Source organism: Nasonia vitripennis, chromosome 1 (assembly GCF_009193385.2).
Source record: "Nasonia vitripennis strain AsymCx chromosome 1, Nvit_psr_1.1, whole genome shotgun sequence".
NCBI lineage: Eukaryota > Metazoa > Arthropoda > Insecta > Hymenoptera > Pteromalidae > Nasonia > Nasonia vitripennis.
Genome location: NC_045757.1, coordinates 33,881,115 through 33,901,613, shown reverse-complemented (window position 1 = coordinate 33,901,613; position 20,499 = coordinate 33,881,115). Strand labels below are relative to the sequence as shown.

Here is a 20,499-nt window from a genome sequence, read left to right as displayed (position 1 = left end):
ACATAACGAATGATCAATTCGGTCAATTCGTGTAGTCTGTTGTCGATGGTCACATTAAGTAGCGATGCCTCTCCTTGATAAGTAATCTTAGCGGTTACGTCGCAACCAGCTTTCAATAGCTGTTTAATCACCTTTTTACTTTTCTGCACTAAATTTGGGTGATCCAGCGTATTGCGTCGGTACTTCATGAGCATTATAAGGCTCATAAAAACTGGTGTCAACCTTAATGAATTTTTTATGTTGATGTCGGCACCCCTGGCGATTAGCTGTCGAACGTACTCCACATTGAGGTAGTAACTGGCAAGGTGCAGCGGCGTCATCCCCAAATCACTGTCTTGTTGGTTAATTGGCAATCCTTTGTCAAGCACCAGATGCATCACGTTTACATCTTCGTTCCGGGCCACGCAGTGCAGGAAATTATAGGTTGATAAATTCTGTAGATCCATTTGCACACGATCGGTGTAGAGGTTTAACGTTTCAATGCTGCATGTCTCCAACATGAAGCTAAATGGCGTAAGATTCTTGTTATTCAAGCAGTTGATATTACTGCCAAAGTTCAACAAATTTCTTATGAGAAATTCGTGGCTGTGGTTCTTGTTGAGTCTAGCAGCCATATGCAACGGTGTATTGCCTGCCTCGGTTTGGACGTCTACATGAGCACCGCGGAACATCAGTAGAAGGGCCATATCCTCGTAGCAGCGATCGATGGCTATATGTAACGCAGCCGTTCCATTTTCATCCTGGATGTTGATGTCCAGGCCACCGTCGATGAGAGTTTTCACCAGTTCAATGTTGCCCGAACAAATTGCGTGATACATGACTGTATAATCGTCGCTGTCCGCGGTGTTAACTTCTAACTCTACGTTTGCAAGCATCTTCACGACACTTGATGCACGGGATATAAGACACGTGAGCAGAAAATTTCTTGTAAGTTAGTAGACTGAGCTCGGTGAGAGTTAACTCGAAAGTGAAATCTCTACGGCTACCGGCGCTAGACTCTCCCTTCTTCTAGGAATGGTCAGTCCTTTTTCGAGCTATAGGTGGCGCTCCTGCTGTTTGGGTTGGGCGCTCTTATTGGTCTCCCCCCTACAGCTACCGTTTTCCACTGACCTGACCCTTCCCCACCAACTGATTGGCCTAACGTCCACGCCCCTTGTTGCGTGCGCATTAGAGGTGGTCAGTTCCCTTTCTATTTTGCTGTTTTGTCCAGCTCTCTCATTCGTCCCTTTCTGCAGCTACTCGTCTACACTAACCTGACGACACATGACGTCCATCCACGCAAGGTTTTTCGTGTGAGTTTCGGGCCTGACGTCAAATTCACGGACACCTGTATCAGCTACTAAGAGCTCGGCTTTTATGAGAATATTTTACATACTTTGTTTAACTGTATATTGCGATAAATTAAGATTTCGGGAGTTTCTTCTTGGCTCTCTCAAGTAGTTTCTCACATGTGCGGTAGATGCGCATCAGATTGGCAGTATAAGGCTTCAAATGATGGTGACGGCCACGCCTCTTATCTATTGTATAACTATTATCTGACTTAATCTAGAATTGACCGTATAAGTTAGTACCTACGTAAGACAGTGACGTTTTCGGCAGTACTGCCAAATTCAGCTTTTGCTAGCAGGCTGCACCTAACCTCACAAGCCAAACTACATTGACAGCACTGCAGAAAATGCTACTGTATCCGCAGGCTGTAGAGTTTCATAATCTGAGGATTACGTACAGAAATGCAGTACAATTATTACGCAATAAGTCTGAGATGTAAACAAGTAAATTCCGGGAAAAATAAGAGGCGCGACCGGACGTCTATACATCAGACAGCGCCCGGGTTTTACCATCATAAACGAATACTTCAAGCCAGAGTGCGCGTTATTATGATTATACTTTATTGCCGTATAGCTATGCGAGCCCCATATACCCCTACATTTTATCGATGTATACGTAAGCGTTCGTATCTCCTTTGAATTCGAGTTTATATATTCTCTTTGGAGAAAAGTAAGAGTCGCCGGCAGCGAGTGACGTGGTTCTTACTGGCACAGATTCGATTCTATATGTATTCCTCGACTCTACTCTTTCTTTCTCTTTATTCTTTTATTTGCCCCTTTATACGACGGCTCTGGGTAGAAGCTGCGACACGGACTTCGACTCGACTCTCCGTGTACTTCTAGACTACTGAATTACTTTCGATAAATCGTCGAGTATGTTTGTTTCGGAAGGTGGGATTTGCACGCAGTATGGAAATATTATGATTTTTAGTTTTCGTTTTCAAACAAATGTTTTTAGAGAAATTTTGATGAAAGACATTGCTAACTTCACTTATTGGTTGTCAAGGATGCATGGGATATTTCTGATCAAAATTAATTTGATCGTAATGTTTTTTTGATAAAAAACGAAAAAAATATGATTTTTGAATTTTTATTAAAATTAATATGAAAATAGTCATAGTTATATATTCGGATTATATAAAAAAATACGCACGCAAGATTTCACTTTAAATCACTATTGATAAAAAACACTGCCCTCCAGCTGACGATCGAGCTATAATGTACAATTAATAATCGAAGCTGCAAACTAAAACGTGCGTCGACCACTTCAGTGCTTAAGACTCAATTTTTTTTAATAAAAAACGGAAAAATATGGTTTATAAATTTTTTTAAATGAATCTAAAATATACGCATAGTTATATTCGGATTACATAAGCTTAGTCTAGAAAAAAGTGCACGCAAGATTTCACAATATATTACTATTTGTAAAAAACACTGTCTAGCTAATGATCGAACTATAATATACAATGATTAATCGAAGCTGGAAACTAAAATGCGCGTTACCGTACATACAACAGAGTGGGATACGCCGTGTCCCATACAACATAAAAATCTGCAGCACATCCTGAAAAAGCTGCTTATCGCAAAAAAAATGTATAAAATTTGTAATATCAGGTTTAATTTACCTACTTACTTGCATTACACACACGCACGCACACTATATATATATATATATAATCAAATATAAATTGTACAATTTATCAATAAATATGTCACATCTTTTCAAACTTTGATTCCTCAATAGCCGCACTACTAATAAGATAATTAACATCATCTTGGCTCAAATAACTACCAATCACATCAATAATATCACTACTTAGATCAGCAAATTTCGGCATATTGCTCAATATAGCTGACATTGTTTGTCTATCGTTTTGTCTACGAATAGCCTCTTCAACTTTTTTCGTCAACTTTTTGCCATAAATCGGAAATGCGGTTTTGTAATCGCTAGCTTGAACCTCTCTCACAAGTTCCTGGTTTCTCGCATAACAAATCACCACCTGCAATGGCTCCATTAATATGGAGAAGTATTTCACTAATGTGCCGTTGACCTTCCTTGCCTTCATGGCTTCCAGCTCAGCCTTGCACCTAGAGTAGTAAATTCTTGCATCCTGATTAGACTTGATCGTTGACAGGTGGTACTCGTCGAATAGTAGCTCGTTCGTCTTTGCTTCAAGCTTGACAACATAACGAATGATCAATTCGGTCAATTTGTGTAGTCTGTTGTCAATGGTCACATTAAGTAGCGATCCCACTCCTTGATGAGTATTCTTAGCAGCTACGTCGCAACCAGCTTTCAATAGCTGTTTAATCACCTTTTTATTTTTCTGCACTAAATTTGGGTGATCCAGTGTATTGCGTCGGTACTTCATGAGCATTATAAGGCTCATATAAACTGGTGTCAACCCTGATGAATTTTTTATGTTGATGTCGGCACCTCTGGCGATTAGCTGTCGAACGTACTCCACATTGAGGTGGTAGCTGGCAAGGTGCAGCGGCGTCATTCCCGATTTCCTGTCCTGTTGGTTGATGGGCAATCCTTTGTCAAGCACCAGATGCATCACGTTTGCATCTTCGTTCCGGGCCACGCAGTGCAGGAAATTATAGGTTGATAAATTCTGTAGATCCATTTTCACACGATCGGTGTAGAGGTTTAACGTTTCAATGCTGCATGTCTCCAACATGAAGCTAAATGGCGTAAAATTCTTGTTATTCAAGCAGTTGATATCACTGCCAAAGTTTAACAAATTTCTTATGAGAAATTCGTGGCTGTGGTTCTTGTTGATTTTAGCAGCCATATGTAACGGTGTACTGCCAGCCACATTTTGGACGTCTACGTGAGCACCGCGGAACATCAGTAGAAGGGCAATATCCTCGTAGCAGCGATCGATGGCTATATGTAACGCAGCCGTTCCATTTTCATCCTGGATGTTGATGTCCAGGCCACCGTCGATGAGAGTTTTCACCAGTTCAATGTTGCCCGAACAAACTGCGTGATACATGACTGTATAATCGTCGCTGTCCGCGGTGTTAACTTTTAACTCTACGTTTGCGAGCATCTTCACGAACTTGATGCACGGGATATAAGACACGTGAGCAGAAAATTTCTTGTAAATTAGTAGACTGAGCCCGGTGAGAGTTAACTCGAAAGTGAAGTCTACGGCTACCGACGCTAGACTCTCCCTTCTTCTAGGAATGGTCAGTCCTTTTTCGAGCTATAGGTGGCGCTTCTGCTGTTTGGGTTGGGCGCTCTCATTGGTCTCCCCCCTACAGCTACCGTTTTCCACTGACCTGACCCTTCCCCACCAACTGATTGGCCTAACGTCCACGCCCCTTGTTGCGTGCGCATTAGAGGTGGTCAGTTCCCTTTCTATTTTGCGGTTTTGTCCAGCTCTCTCATTCGTCCCTTTCTGCAGCTACTCGTCTACACTAACCTGACGACACATGACGTCCATCCACGCAAGGTTTTTCGTGTGAGTTTCGGGCCTGACCTCAAATTCACGGACACCTGTATCAGCTACTAAGAGTTTGGCTTTTATGAGAATATTTTACATACTTTGTTTAACTGTATATTGCGATAAATTAAGATTTCGGAAGTTTCTTGTTGGCTCTCTCAAGTAGTTTCTCACATGTGCGGTAGATGCGCATTAGATTGACAGTATAAGGCTTCAAATGATGGTATACGGCCACGCCTCTTAGCTATTGTATAACCAACGAATATAGACTTAGTATAGAAGCACGGTCAGTATTGGCGCCGGGATCCCATTTTGAAATACACGTAGAGCCTATATTACACTATAGCTGTCCCCCAAGACTGCATAGGAGAGACCTATAACGCACTATACCTGTCCCCCAAGTTTTCGTCCCTTCAATTTAACCCGTGACCTTTCTTCTATACCAAGTCTATATTCGTTGGTATAACTATTATCTGGCTGCATCCAGAATTGATCGTATAAGTTAGTACCTACGTAAGACAGTGACGTTTTCGGCAGTACTGCCAAATTCAGCTTTTGCTAGCAGGCTGCACCTAACCTCACAAGCCAAACTACATTGGCAGCACTGTAGAAAATGCTACTGTATCCGCAGGCTGTAGAGTCTCATAATCTGAGGATTATGCGCAGAAACGCAGTACAATTATTGCGCCATAAGTCTGAGACGCAGACAGGTAAATTCCGGGAAAACTAAGTGACGCGACTGGACGTCTATACATCAGACAGCGCCCACGTTTTACCCTCATAAACGAATACGGAGAATATTCTTAACATATTACGTAGGTGCTAGCGTATACGGTCAATTCTATACGCAGCCTTATAGAACTCAAAATGTCAAAATCTGCAGAATCATTTGGAATAAAATTCCTTAGGTAATCATTCTGATTGCTTGATTTCAGATTTTGGCCCTAATTATACCGATGCCAAGCGAATTATGAAATTTTTATCTAATGTACACTTGACACGGCTAAACTTCAATATGGCTACGTTGCGAGTTTCCAATACGCCTTTCTCAGTTGGTGTCCACCTTGCGGCTGGATTCAGAACCATTGCGTCGCGCAGTTAAGTCTCACGCTTTTCAAGCCAAAACAGACAATAGAAAATTATTTACCAAATTAAACCTTTCTCCGAGGAGTCGAAATACACCATCACACAAAAAAAAATATTCGCATATTATCCTCGTCCTTCCGGACACAACGCCAGACTCGTTTGACCACTCGACGCTTTTCCCTCCCTCGAGACAGATTAAAAATAGAGAGTATTACCTCGCGCAGTTCTCTCCTAGTCCCTTTGGTCCTCGCCGAGACAAAGCGCGCGAAAAAGAGCGAAAAACTTCGTGCGCGCGCGCAGAACGAGATAAAGAGCCGCGCGCGTTCGCGTTCGCCAGCTGGGCTTTATTAACGCGCGGGTCGAAAAGACTTTCGTTTGTCTTCCTTTGTGCGAGCCAAACCGCGGCTTTTTTTTTTTTTTGCCCTTTGGCTCTTGCGGTGTTCACGCTATACGATATAGGATACTACTTCTCGAGTGGCAGCTTTAACTCCGCTCGACTGGGCGAATAGTTCGGCAAATTATTTCGCATCGCGCGAAGCGTCTTCGGACAGGGCGAGAAACGAGTAGAACGCAAATAGCTGCGGTGGGTGAAAAAAAAAAATATATAAACGACGTTGACGGCCTAACCGCAAGATAAGGGTCGTGTGCAGGGCTGTGTGTACAGTCGCTTTGACGCGAAATTAAAAATACCTCGAGTGTCTTGTAAGACCTTCGCTTTATGTGTCTCGTGGAGCTGATATAAAACAGGCGCCTTGTAAGATACCTGTTGAGCAGCCGTAAAACCAAGGGAAATCAGTGCAATAATACAAGGAGCTCCGCGCGTGTACGTATATAGAATTCAATCCTCTCTCTCCCGGATGTAAAAGTCGGAAGATAAAAGCTTCCGCTCGGTACAGAGTAAAAGCCCCTAGCCGCCGACTTTTAATCAAGCACATGATCCCGCGAGGCTCGGAATCCCAAGCCTGCTTCTCTCTCTCTCTCTCTCTCTCTCACTTCTAAGATGATTCCCCGTATCAAATGCAGAATTAGGCGAGTCGTGTATATATATATATATATATATATATATATCCGTCCATCCATCCTATAAGAGCGGCGCAGGTTGATGGTCTCTCGCACAAACGGCACGGGAAATACTGCTGCGCAGATAACTCGGGGGGAGGGCGCGCGCCATAAAGCTCGACGAAACGCAGCGCGCGAGGGAGAGAGTTTTTATCGCCGCAGTAAAATGCCGGCACGCTCTCTCTCTCTCTCTTCGGGTTTAATGATCCTCCGATATATATATTTGACCGATGACAGAGAGAGAGAGAGAGAGAGGCCGCGGAGAGGGCTTTGATCCCTTCGGTCTAAATAATTAAATCTTATCGTTGCTGTGCATCTGTACACCGCGCACATTCGTTAGAGTTTTGTGCGCATAAGATTGATGTGAAACGCGATGACATTTAATTTTGCCTATAATAATCCTCGGCGCGCTATTATCGCAACGCGATATATTTCGGTTATTCTCGGCATCGCGCACGGATCTTCGTGATGCAAATCGCGGGTGTGTAATATACACACAACGAATCTATCAATCAATCTGTCAGAGAGCTCGGCTTGTTTCTCCGAAATTCTATTTTTAGTTCTGATTAGCCTCAGCGCCTACGCGAAATCTAAAAAATCGCGGAACAATAGTTATACGCGCCGAGAGCAAGAGCAGTGTGGATATCGTGTATTATTTCGCGTATGATGACGATGTTATCGCGGCGCGAAATTTTATGGAATTCAGATAAAACAGCATTCAATCATGTATTTCGTATACGTATCTGGCAGTGTATACGCGGGCGAGTATATAGCAGAGGGAGAGAAAGTAAAGCAAGATTGATTGATTACCTTTATTATGCTCTGGCAGATAAGCCAAAAGGTAAAGCCGCGCGCAATGGTGCGAATGAAGATAGAGTAATTTTATGCAAACATGCGCGCAGCTCGCTCGGCCGAAATGTGAAAAAAATAACGTTTGTTTATTATCTATATTCGAATGATATTTTGAAACTCTAGTACATAATGCAAAAAGCAAAGCATTCCATCTCCCCCGAAAAAAGCTGAGTTATTTCGACGGAAACGGCTTCAAAGCCAACGAAAGCAAATTGCACCTGCCTGCAAATATTTACAAGTAAAAGCAAGCGTCGGCAGCTCGTGCACACACACACAGAGGGCCGAGCCTCTCGTCGTCGTCGTCGTCGTCGTCGTCGTCGAAAGTAGCAGTGCGGTAACTCGAGTACTCAGCCAGAGAGAAGGGCGTGAAGCATCGGAGAGTAGTACCCTCGTGACGGCACAGCGACTTAAGAAGCGAGAGGGAGAGAGACAGAGTATAGAGCGAAGTAAACATCGGTTGACTGACAAAAGGTCTACGTATATATACAGTCGGTAATGGGTAACCCACACTCGGCCGCGCGTAAATGGAGTAGTCGGCGCGCGCCGATCAATAAGACCGATGGTCCACAACGCATCAGCGTGGCATACTGCTTCCTCGAGTATTACTTGCTTCCGTCGTCTTGCCTGCTTTATCGTGTCCTTTCCCGACTTTTTCTCCAGATGCTTGACAGGTACTTTGCGCTAATTAACATTATTATCGATCTCGGCTCTTTTTGCTTGCAGCAGCCGCGCGAGTCACGGAGATAGAGAGAGTTGTAGGCTAATTATCCGAGCATCGGACGAGTCGTCGTCGCGTTTTCTCTCCATTAGCCTGCAAGCTCCCGCCTTTTTTTTCTGTCTAATTATGATTGATATACCGCTGCTGCTCCTCCGTCTTCTGAAAGGGAGAGATTCTGGACGATTTTTTTTTTTTTTTTGCTGTCTCGCGCGCTGCGCCGTTATTATTATTTTGCTCGGCTGTATAGAATATTTGCCGAGAAACGCGATGCGCCCCGGCTTTATTAGGTCGAAAGTCATCGTTTAATTGAAAATGGCAGCTTTCCCGGGGTCTGTGTGCTCTCCGCCGCGTTATGTAACGCCGCTGAGTACGGTGTTCATTACGCTTTTCAGTTATTGTACAGCGACTTTCCGAATAATTGTTACACATCCAGCAGCTCCCGCAGGGGCCAAAATTAGCGATTCGCTCGAACGAGCATTATTATCGTGTCAATTGCAGGCGAAATATTGGTCGATCGTACAATAACGACAGTTTAATTTTCTGCTTACAGTGCAGCGTGCACGCGGTCAAGTGCTTCGCGGGCGGTCCGCGCAAGAGCAACGAGTCCCAGTGTCCGATGCTCCAGCCCTGCCTGGAAAAGCAGCCGATCCTGGTATCGGCGACGACGGTCACGACGCCGCTGACCGGCAGCAGCGTTCCTCGTCAGCCGGCCAACAGCCGACAGCGCAAACACGCCAACAGCACGAGCAGCGAGGTGAACTCGCCCCACAAGCAGAAGCGACTGAGGCTCCAGCTGGCCAAGGAGCGCAAGGCGAGCACGACCCTGGGCATAATCATGAGCGCGTTCACCATCTGCTGGCTGCCTTTCTTCGTCCTCACCATGATCCGCATCTGTCTGAGCGATCCATCCCTCATACCCGCATCCCTGTCCAGCATGTTCCTCTGGCTCGGCTACTGCAACAGTCTCCTCAACCCGATAATCTACGCGACCTTGAACCGCGACTTCCGCAAGCCCTTCCGGGAGATCCTCTACTTCCGCTGCGGTAACCTGCAGCACATGATGCGCGAGGAGTTCTACCAGAGCCAATACGGCGACCCGGTTAACAACTACGTCGTCAGGTCGACCAACGAGACGGTCACGACCGGCGCGACCTCGGCCGCCACCGCCGCTGCTGTCAGCGCCGCAGCGGCGGCCGCCGCTAACGCCACGAGGATAGACCCCCACGAGATCGACGTCGTCGACCTCACCTCGGCCAATCCGCCCAGCGAGAGCTTTCTGTGATCGGGCTCCACGGACTCTACTTCTTACTCTTGCGACGCTCGCGCGGCGTCAGGTATACCTTAGGTTTTTTTAGGTTTAGTCGATACGAGCGCGCTCGCGACTCCCTGCGTCGAGGCTTCGAGAATTATACCGGTGGCGGATTTTTATTCGCGCTCGTTAACTGCTGATATAGAGGGTGTTCGTACGGAAGATCGTAATTAGTCGGGGCTAGTGTCATTGGAGATTTAATCTATGATAATGCGTTCACCTCCGGTATATTAGATATTCGTCATCATTATCGTCGCCGCCGCGGCTATATGCGTGCGCGTGGCGTGACTCTGGTGTATTTGCAACGCGCGCATGGATTACTTATTTCACCGGTTCTGATGAGGAGCCATTTATTAGCAGTTAACGAGTTTCGCGTTCTGTCCTCCGATGGGCGAAGAAGATGCTTCTCATTGCGTTTTCGAGATCGTCGCGAATGATGTGTTGTATACAAAGTGTAAAATAATTTATACGATATAACTTTGTTTCGTTTTTTCGTATATTAGTTGCGTCAATTATAGAAAAATATTAGGGTTGATCTATGTAAACTGTTGATTTGTTGAAGTAATAGGAGATATATTTTTATCGAGCTGAAGCTATGGTATATGCCGTTTGTTTGTACTATTATTTACGGGTACACGTATCTAGATTATATACTTGAATTCTATTCTCACTCCGTAGTACTGTAAGGTAATAGCTTTAAATACAACCACCGCCAGCAGACTGACAAAAAGTTTAAAACAGAGACGAGGGAGTCGAGATATTTGTAATTATGAACTGTAAACGAGCGTGTAATGCTGTAACAACTGAACTAGGCGAATTTAATCGAGAGAGTAAATATGCGAGAAATGTTTCGCTGTTAGCAAAAAATAAAAAAATTTTATGAGCAGACTTACGTTCTCATCCAGGATCGTCTATGATTTTCGATCGAAGCTACAAATTTTCTCGATATAAACAAGATAATCAACAACTCTTCAAAAAGCTCTTCGTGAACGTATTAAAGCTGTGAGAAAGTGGCGCGCGATTATCTGTGTCGTTTGACTGTGCTGAGTGAGTCGTTCCGCGGAACGATTATATCGTCTGGAAGAGCTGTCGAAAATTTCGATATTAATGATAATTCAGTGTCGACAACTTTTTTTACATAAGCAGACGTTATACACATATAAATATTATAAATATACGTATAAGTGAGAGGCGAGAGATCAGTGCATGCGGGATCCTCTTCTTCGTAGATAAATAATATAATATGAGCAGGCGCGGAGTAACAAAAAAAAAATAAACTTTTTCATGATGTACAAGCGCAAATACCGAAAAAAAAGTGAAAAAAAAAATCCCAAAAAAACTGTCGTAGTTAGCGCACGCAGCCTCCTTCTCACTCGTAATCGCAAGCTTCGCGCGGAAGTCTTGTAAAAAAAAAATAAAATAAAATAAAATAAAATAAAGTAAATTTAGCCCGCAGCGAGGGAAAACTGTTATTTATCGCTCTGCAATCGCGAGGGAGAGCGACGCGTTAAGCAAATTAAATAAGGTGTATAGAAATGTGTAACATGTTCACGCTTTCGAAGTCGGAGCTCGTATACGATTCGCGCGCTATATACGTATATACATACATACCGTCTTCGCTGTGTTGTAGCCTCGAGCTGTTTGCGCCCTCGTCGCTCTCACTTTGTCGCCGGCTCTTTACAGGCGTCTTCCTGCGTTGATAGCAATCGGCTTTTTGGTTCGATGTAAGCGAAATATATATATATATATATATATATATATATATATATATATATATATATATATATATATATATATATATATATATATATATATATATATATATATATATATATATATATATATATATATATATATATATATATATAAAATATACGTTTGAGATTCTGCAATGTACTTTGCGCGAGACCAAAAAAGATTATTTTATCAAAGAATGTACTCTACTGATATTTAAGTATGATATAGTTTATTTATAGTTCACAGGTTTGAAAATTTTATGAAATACGTTTTGTTTGATTACATAAATTTTGTTTTGCGCAATGTCTATATATTTGTTTGTATTAAAGAGAAAATAAAAAAAATTACAATTGTCCAGATTTATTCTTGTACACCATATGTATCGATTTTATTTTGAAATATGCTTTCTCTTTGCTTTAAAATATTGTTTATACAAGCGCTAATTTGGAAAATGCGTAGCATCGTCGCAGCGCGTGATTTTTTTATCATTTTCCCTCCTGTGTAGTTTCTCGATAAATCGTTTATCATGCACTGCCGCTCGTTAACAACGATAACCTTTCATCCTTTCGATTATTTATTTCTCTGTAAAAGTTCACCGAAGCACACCCCGAACTTTTTTCAACTTCCATCACAAGTCTCGCGTCTTTTACGTTTTTCTCCGCGCAACACTACTCGCTTCGTCGAGAAGAAAAAGAAAGAAAATTCGCAAAAAGTAGAATTACGAGAGTACTCGCTCTGGCAACGAGTTCGGTTTCGCAGTATTTCCCTTGAAATTTTCATCCCCCGCGATTCCGCCCACTCCTAGTTCCTTTTCTCCTCCTCCTCCTCCTGCTCGGCAGTCGTGATATAAATTCGAAATTCCTATTCACGGCTGGCAAAATTTCGAGCGCTTCCATATTTCGAACTTCTCGAACTTTGCCGCGCTTTTGAGTTCTCAGCGATGAATCGACGGGGGAAATTGTGCACGGGCTGCTTGACCGGTCGTAATATCTCTCGCTCGAAATTAACGCGTTCCACTAGCCGAGCGGAAACTTGGAATTTTCGAGTCATCGTTTGTAGGAAGACGTTCTCCCTCGGTGTAAATCTAACTTTTCTAATTTTTTAAATTACCGATCCCCTCGATTTACATAACGATTTGCTCGAGATGCAGCACGGAAAGGGCTGACTGGTTTTATTCGCTTTATCGATTGGTTCCTGCAGAAACGAAAAAAAAAAAATGTAAATGGAAGATCCGCGCGGGAAAATGAGAGGCGGAGTCGTTCACTAACCGCGACGGGGTTGTTATTGTAAATTTCGCTGGAGAGCCGCGGATACTGATGGTTATATCTTTCAAGTAAAGAGAATTCACATAATACAGCGAGAGATACAAGCGTTAGTTCATTAAATATTTCCATTTCAAGGTTCGCGTGCTTTGTGTTTTTCCACTCGGGAATTGAAAATATACCCGTCTGTACATAAATCGATGGGAACTTATACGTAACGATCTCGAGCGAAAGTAAAAAGTAGGTCAATTTTGTAATTCGGTTATAGATATATAGTTTCTCGAATAAGTGAATTAAATAAACGCGGCCGTGAGACACGCCAGAGCTGTTTGTTTTCGCAATCTGCCGAAGCGAGTTTCCGAAAGAAAAACTGTATCAATTAAAGCGAATATATAGAAGAAGTAAGTTGCACTGCTCGCGTGCGAGAGCTAGCTGCTCGTGCATAAAAGGGGTAAACAGGAGAACTCGATAAAACATCTCTCTCGCGCAAATCGCCAGCTCGCCATCTCGAATGTTGTCTTTGCAATGGATGCTGAAGTGTTGTATTTTTACAGGGAAAACTCTTCCGAGAGCGATAGTGCGTTGTACGGAGGGCGCTGATGCGCTGTTGCAGTTTTTCGGAACGCGAGAGTAGATCTGTGAAGAAACTGATACTGTGTGTGAGATAGAGATATTGACATTATATGAACTTTATCGTTTTATAGAAAACAAAAACGAAGGTTTAGAAATTTATTAACTCAAGAGGCAAACATAAATAGCTGTAAGATATAGTAGGTATATATATATATATATATATAACGAGCGGCTATAGAAGAAATGAACTAATATTCGAACGATCCATCCTGTGTGAGACAATCTGTGCAATAAAAAAAAAGAGAAAGACTATAATAGAAGAAAAAGGTGGGAAATAAAAATTATAAATTAGTATAAATATATGTGTCATAAAGAAAATATAAAAACGACTAGAAAACGAAAACTGGTATAAGTGTTAAGCAGTTCGTTATAAGGTGTATTAGCAGAAGCATTAAAAAAAAAACTGAAAAAAAACAGATTTTCCCAGCTGGACGATCTAAGCGTAAACCACACACTCGCATTTCCCAATAAATTTTATTACGCCCGTACACAGTCAAGTTTGTTTATCGCGCGACAGAAGAACTTATTGAACACTTCTAGAACTAGTGTATATAGCGTATACGCGACATTGTATTCGTTTCCTTCTGTATCAGCGACGGCTCATTTTTCTTCGTGAGTTCGCTTCTTCTTTTTTGCAAAAAAGACCGAGAGGCGTTATTACGTTGTCGCGTGGCTGCACACGCGCGATTCTCGATGTATCGCGAAAAATCGATGACGGGCTGCAGTCGCCGTCGCCGCCGCTGCTGCGGTCATTTTTTTTTTTCTGCCTTATTCGCCTCGACTGTATACAGGTAATGTACGATTGATGTGTAGGACATACCTTTGGGCTTTGTGATCGAACTGCGAGCTGTATAGCTGATTAATTTTTCTTTGATAAATTATCGAGGACGAAGTTGCGGAGAGACTGATTCGTCGGAAGAAGATTTATTGCTGTATAGATTATTTGTTTGTGTACGAGTTGAGTGGCGATGACGATGTGGATCTACATTTATGGATGTTGCAACTGTAAACGCGCGCGTAATATATACGTAAAATATGTGTAAATTGATTTCTCTGCTTTCATAAGCAACATTTGTAGGCTATTCCGTTGATTGCAGAAATTATTAAATATTTAAACATTCTATTAGATACGAACGGTTTCAGATGCGAACGTCGATAAATAAAGAAAAAATTTCTTTCAATTTAACGTCTCTCGTCAGTACTATCATACCTTCAATACGGACTTTTTTTAATTTTTAATTCTAATTGGACCCGATGATAACGAAATAGAAAAGTATCTTTGGGCTACCGCTGAAAGCTTGCGGCGAGTTTAAGCGGGCCAATTCAAAACTATGCTTTGCTCCTTTGTTTTACAGTCTACATACATAGCGGTCTACACGTGAGTACAGATCAAAATTACAAGTTCCATAATGTATTCGTACACTACACACACATAACCCATCGTGCGAAATTACGCGAGCTAAAAGTTCTCACACACACGCACACACACACACCCACTAAGCAAATTCGAAATTCCATTATAGGAATTCCCTCCTGAGCACTCGGTTAACTTGACCAAACATTTTGGCCGGCGAGCGTGCAAACATCTCTCGGCGAATTTGTACTTGAGAGAGCGAATACTTTAGTTTCATCAAACTTTGCCGCCAGCGACGTATAGCCGTCGCGCTGCCGAGCACTAAAATACCGACACACACACACACACACACCTTCGCGGGCTTTACAACTAGCGTGTAGGTGTGTACATGTATATATATATATATATATATATATACAACGCGATCGTAAAACGGGCCCTCGAGTCGCCTCGTAATTCTTATTTATGCGTTTAATACTACGGCGTAAACCGCGACGCTATAGCGTCGAAAATTAATCGTCCTCCGGCCGTATGGTCGCACGCGACAAATCCATCACTTTTCTCTACTCTATCTCCAGTACCTATACACGCGTCTTTTCCCCTTTTCTATACATAGAAGCAGCATTACACAGAGAGAAGTGAAGTGACTTCAATGTCGAGCGCAAAGAGAGAAAATCCTTGAGTTTCGAACGTGTCCTTGCCGCAAGCTCGTCGCGCGTGTTTTTCGAAAATCGCGCGAGAGCGCGAATAATTTTAGTCCCTGCGTAGCGGCACGGCCGTTGAGCGAATTCCGGATTCATACTTTGCCGCTTAAGGTCTTAAAGTAAGAAGCTCGCTCTTTATACTTTCCCGCGAGTTCGGGCCGACTAAAAGTGATTTTAAAACTTGCAGCGCGCAAGTCGTGAAAAATTGTTTATTCGCGGCCGCGAGCTTGCGAGCGCGGGGAATTTAAAACAGCAGTTTTCGGGATTAATAGTTCCAGCTCGTAACGCGCTCTTTATATACGCGGCGTTATTACAAGCGACGTCTATAGAGAGAAAGCAATTACCGGCTTGCCGGAAGTGCCAATATTTACCCGCAAACTTTTCGTCAACAGAAGCTCCGCCGAATAAATCATCGGAACGGATTGAAAGTGTCGCGGGTGTGCGTGTATCATCGAGAGCTTCTTCTTCTTCTTTTTTTTTTCGAGCATCATCTGTACGAGTATAGGCCGTGACGCGCATTAAACGGCTATCAGCGCGGGGTAATCCCGTGCGGCGCAGTCATGCAGAGAGGTCAAAACAAGCGACGCGTGCAATCGACTATCTCTACTCTTATATAGCTTCGTGTCCCAAATCAAAACTCCATCAATTAAAGTCCCCAATCTCTGCCTCCATGAGAATCAATCTCTCTCGCGTCTCTTCTTCCCCCTTCTTGTGCGGTCGACGCGAGGGACGAGTTGCGGGAAAAAAATCGAGCTCCTTTTTTGCCGCAACCGCGGCGGCCCTTTCGGTATAATTACTCGCTGCTTCATCCTATATACGCGCTTGCAGCGCACGTGCGGCTTCTCCGCGAAGTGGCCTCGAATTAGCACGCGGATTTCGATTAAAGAGGGAATTGATGGAAGATCGAATTTTTTTCTTTGAGCATAGACATTACGTTACACGCGGAGCACGCGTGGATCTAATTCCAGGCTCAATCCATAGCCGACGCCGCGGGCTGTCTCAGCTTGGATACTCTCGAAATTTGAAATATAGTGCGAGCGTATATGGAGCTCGGTATTTAATGCCCAGTGATTGGGGGATGTTAATTATCTCGATTGAAAAATAATTGCGGAAGCTGGGCTTGAATTTTCTCACTTCCCGGCGAATCTATATACATCTACAAGACAGCCTTGTTGAACCGCTCGTGCTATTACTGCGGCAGAAGCCTTTTTTCGATGTCGACAAATCAACAACTATATATTATCGATTATCGCGCAGCTCGTAAATCCAAACTGCCGTACGTATCGATGTAAGGCAGACTCGAATTCTGAATGGCAATCGACGTAGCTCCGCAGCAGTAGAAACTTACTCTCCGGAGAGTATGCGCAGCACAATCTTCGGATTCCCAGGACTAATGACGAGCTGAGAGAAGCTCGCGAGCGTACTAGTCGAAGGAGTCGCGAGTGCCTATATAGGTACCGTATAGATGTGATACATATATGTGTACCTGACGACGCGTATGCTTTTACCTGCAGATCTGTAACTCGAGAGAAACTCCATCTGGCAAAAAAATTGATCGAGAGATTTATTTACCTCGTCGGATGGCTTTTATCATCGGCAACTTTCGAGTATATAGCTATAACTACTACACTTTGGAGTTTTAGTTTGGAAGTAGTAGTAGTAGAAGAAGAAGAAGAAGAAGAAGAAGAAGTAGAAGCTTCATTATGACCCCCGCAGCTCCAGCGTGAACTTACTTACATAGGTATAATTATTTCGTAACTCGAGCTACTAATTTTCCAGAACGTCAACCTCTGCACTTTCGGCCCGTGTGCACTCTCGAAGAATTTTAAAGTTAAATTTTATACCGCGCGACTATATAATACAGAGCGGCGTTAGCCAAATTACCGATGAAATTTGCGTACGATTATCAAAGTCGAATTTTATATATATATATAAGTTTATATGCCTACATGAAATATGTAGTGCAAAAGGAGAAATAATAATTATCGAAATCGCAGAGCGATGTATGTCACCTGCTGCGCTTCGTACATACACACGCATAGAGTGGGCTGTATAATTAACGCCACGATAATCGCGATATCTCGTGCGCGACCTTTCGAAGAAAATTTATGCGCTTTTACACCGCCTCCACGCTTTTCTTGATTGTTTCCACTCTCGTGTCGCTGTTTTTTTCTCTCGTTTCTCGTTCCGCAGTCGCTTCTGGGAATTACGGAAATTGCTGCAGCCGGAGTTTTTCAGCGGTGCGGCATGGTGTAGCGACCGGAGGCGCGAGTAAAAGGAATAATTAATTGTTCGCGCGAAATTTAGGGGGAAAATTGTGAAAATTCTACAGTGACGAATATTTTAGGGCTGAATCAACCGCGTGTAAAACGCGAGGCACGAATTTCTCGGAGTCTGAATTCGCAATCTCGAAAACCAACATACGAGTTTGTTGAAAAAGAATAAATTATTCAAATAGTTTCCAGGATTTATAAATTATGCTGCAAGGTCTCTTTGAAAGTTTAGAGCCCGATGGTAATTACGACTCGCGATCCTGCTGTTTCGGTGTGTTGTAGAAAAAAAAAAAGCTCGAATAATTAATCGATCGAGATAGATCGCGCAGCTTCAAAGTCAAAGCGATTGAGAGGAAAAATTCTTATCTGAATAAAATATAGGTCACGATGATTAAAGTACAAAATAATAACAGAATAATTATATACAACTGCCGCGCGCGCACTCGATTTTTCTTTCAGGACACGCGCGCCGTTAAAGCTCGCGAGCTTATTAATAGCTCTGAGCTTTTAGAATCACATACGTGTCCGAAGAAGAGTAGCCGGCGCCGTAAATGAGTTATGATAAATCGGCCAGAACAAACATATCGTCAGTTTTATTTTCGTTCGGGTTTCCTTTTTCCTCCGCTGATGTGTGTACGCGTCGTTTGCTTTCAATTATAGTAAATATTTATAAGACACCGCGTGGAGTGTCTGCGTCTTCGAATATGAGTATATTAGAAGGTTGTGATTCCAGGGGTTGTGCCGAAGCGTCGCTAATGGAGTCGCGGTGTTTTTGTCTCGGATTGATAAATACCAAGGCTTTCAGATGAGGAAACAAATATTTTTATTACCGGGATTTCGGGCTTTTACGTCGTTATCGCTTAAAATAACCAAAATCACAGAAATACGTCGGGAGCACCTTAAACTTCGTCGAAAACTTAATGCAACGCAACTAACTTTGGAATACCTTGAAAATTCAATTTCAGATTTTCTACGCCAGTATACAAGTTACAAAACACAGTTATTACACCGGATGCTTCACACGCGGCGGGCGCGCGCACGCGCATGTAAGTTTTCAAAATAATTAGCAAACTCCGCGCGGTGTATCGACATCTTGATTAATTAAAATTTGATTAATTAAAAAACCCAATACGCTTGCGATTTTCGGTGGCGGAAAAAACGTCCTCCGCTTTCGATGAGCATCGCATAGGTACGACTCGCTTTCCCCTGCTATATACACATATATATATGCACTTCGGGAAAGCGAAAGATCGAAAGAAAATATTTGGGGAGCATCGCGTAAAAAAAATATGCCGTAGGTCAGAGAGGCCGTAGTGGGATGAGGTCGATATAGAAGTAGCTGTGCGGATAGGATAGGAGGTTGCGGCTGTTTACCTTGCGATGTTTGCGACTGATTAATGGATTCGACGTTGTACGCTGATTATGGATGAATTTTCGCGAGGTTGCTCGACGTTTCTTTGCCGGCTTAATCGATAATCGATGGGGAATAAAAACGGCTTCGATTTTGCGTTATTTCGCGCGGAATCGGCCTCTTGTGTACTTATACTCACCTGTACCGAACTGAGAGTATTATTACGAGTGTCGAAAGAGAAAAACGTACTTCGCGCGAATTAGTAAACCCATAGAAAAAGTGAGTGAGTCAAAGCGCGAGTTACGGTTATATACCATATTCAAAAGTCCCGCCGCGCTTTATCTTCATTCTTTCCTTCTTTCGTTTGTTCTCGCTTTTAAACTTCCTCTCTCTCTCTCTCTCTCTTTTACGTCTCGTCGTCGTTGACGTCGCTCTTTAAGCCTCATTCTCTGGCGGCCCGGCGTATTATTCGAACTTTTTATTTCGCGAGCTTTAATGCCTCCAAGGGGCAATTTCGCTGATCAATGAGAATGAATAATGCATGGCTAAGACCGTGATTGCTCGTAAAACGAGAAATTCCTTTTTTTTTTCGTTCGGCTTTTTGGCGAATTTATGATGCTACTCTCTCCTTGGTTGCGAGTTTGTTCGAAAGCTCCAACGTATTGGAAGATACTTCTTTGATAGTTGCGACGGTTGAAACAAGTTTTTGGGTTATTGGGCTCGATTTTATTAAGGATGGATGGTATATACCATTTTTTCGATGGAGAAAACACTTGATGCGGGATAAAATAATGAAAGTTTCCCACGAGTGTAACGTGTTATACAAGTCTATATTTTATTTTGGTAAAAAATGTACACATGTTGCAAAATATTTTCGCTGAGTTGAAGAATTATAGTATTTATAGTCTTTGACAAGCTATGGTTGTATAGGGATTCGCGAAAATATTTGTTCCCTTTGTGAAAGCTTTTCGTGTATTGAAAACGTTCTACACGTGCAATTCAAATGGCATTCTCGGAGTTGTTCATAGTTCAAATTTTCAATAAATTATCCTTGATAAATTGCTTTTTGCAGCGAGAAGTTTAAATGAGATTCAATTAATGTTTGTAATTTCATAAATAGCACTGTAAAGTTTATACTTAATATTAACGGTACACGCGCAGAACAAACTAGAGCTGCACGCGCATCATCTTTCATCAAAATTAAGGTATAAGAGTAGGCGTCATTTAAAACGCTGCTCATATCTTCTAGTTAGGAGTATAAGCATAAAAAATAGTTGTTTGTCCGCAGTGATATACCTAGTGCGAGTAAGTATTTGATGAGCACACAAGTGTAATAGCAGCCGAGAAAACAGTTTCGAATCTTACCGACGCGACTGCG

At 42.7% G+C, this 20,499-nt stretch overlaps 1 protein-coding gene across 2 annotated transcripts in view; it reads left to right on the top strand.

The window, feature by feature from the left end:
* Positions 1–11,222, top strand: part of LOC100122665 (5-hydroxytryptamine receptor 1) — a 128,018-nt gene extending 116,796 nt beyond the window's left edge. For both annotated transcript variants that reach the window (XM_001606225.6, XM_031920760.2), the window contains exon 6: positions 9,049–11,222. In XM_001606225.6, the coding sequence (XP_001606275.2) occupies positions 9,049–9,780 (732 nt within the window). In that variant the 3' untranslated portion in view covers positions 9,781–11,222. The remainder of the gene's footprint in view (positions 1–9,048) is intronic.
* The last annotated feature ends 9,277 nt before the right edge of the window (positions 11,223–20,499 follow it).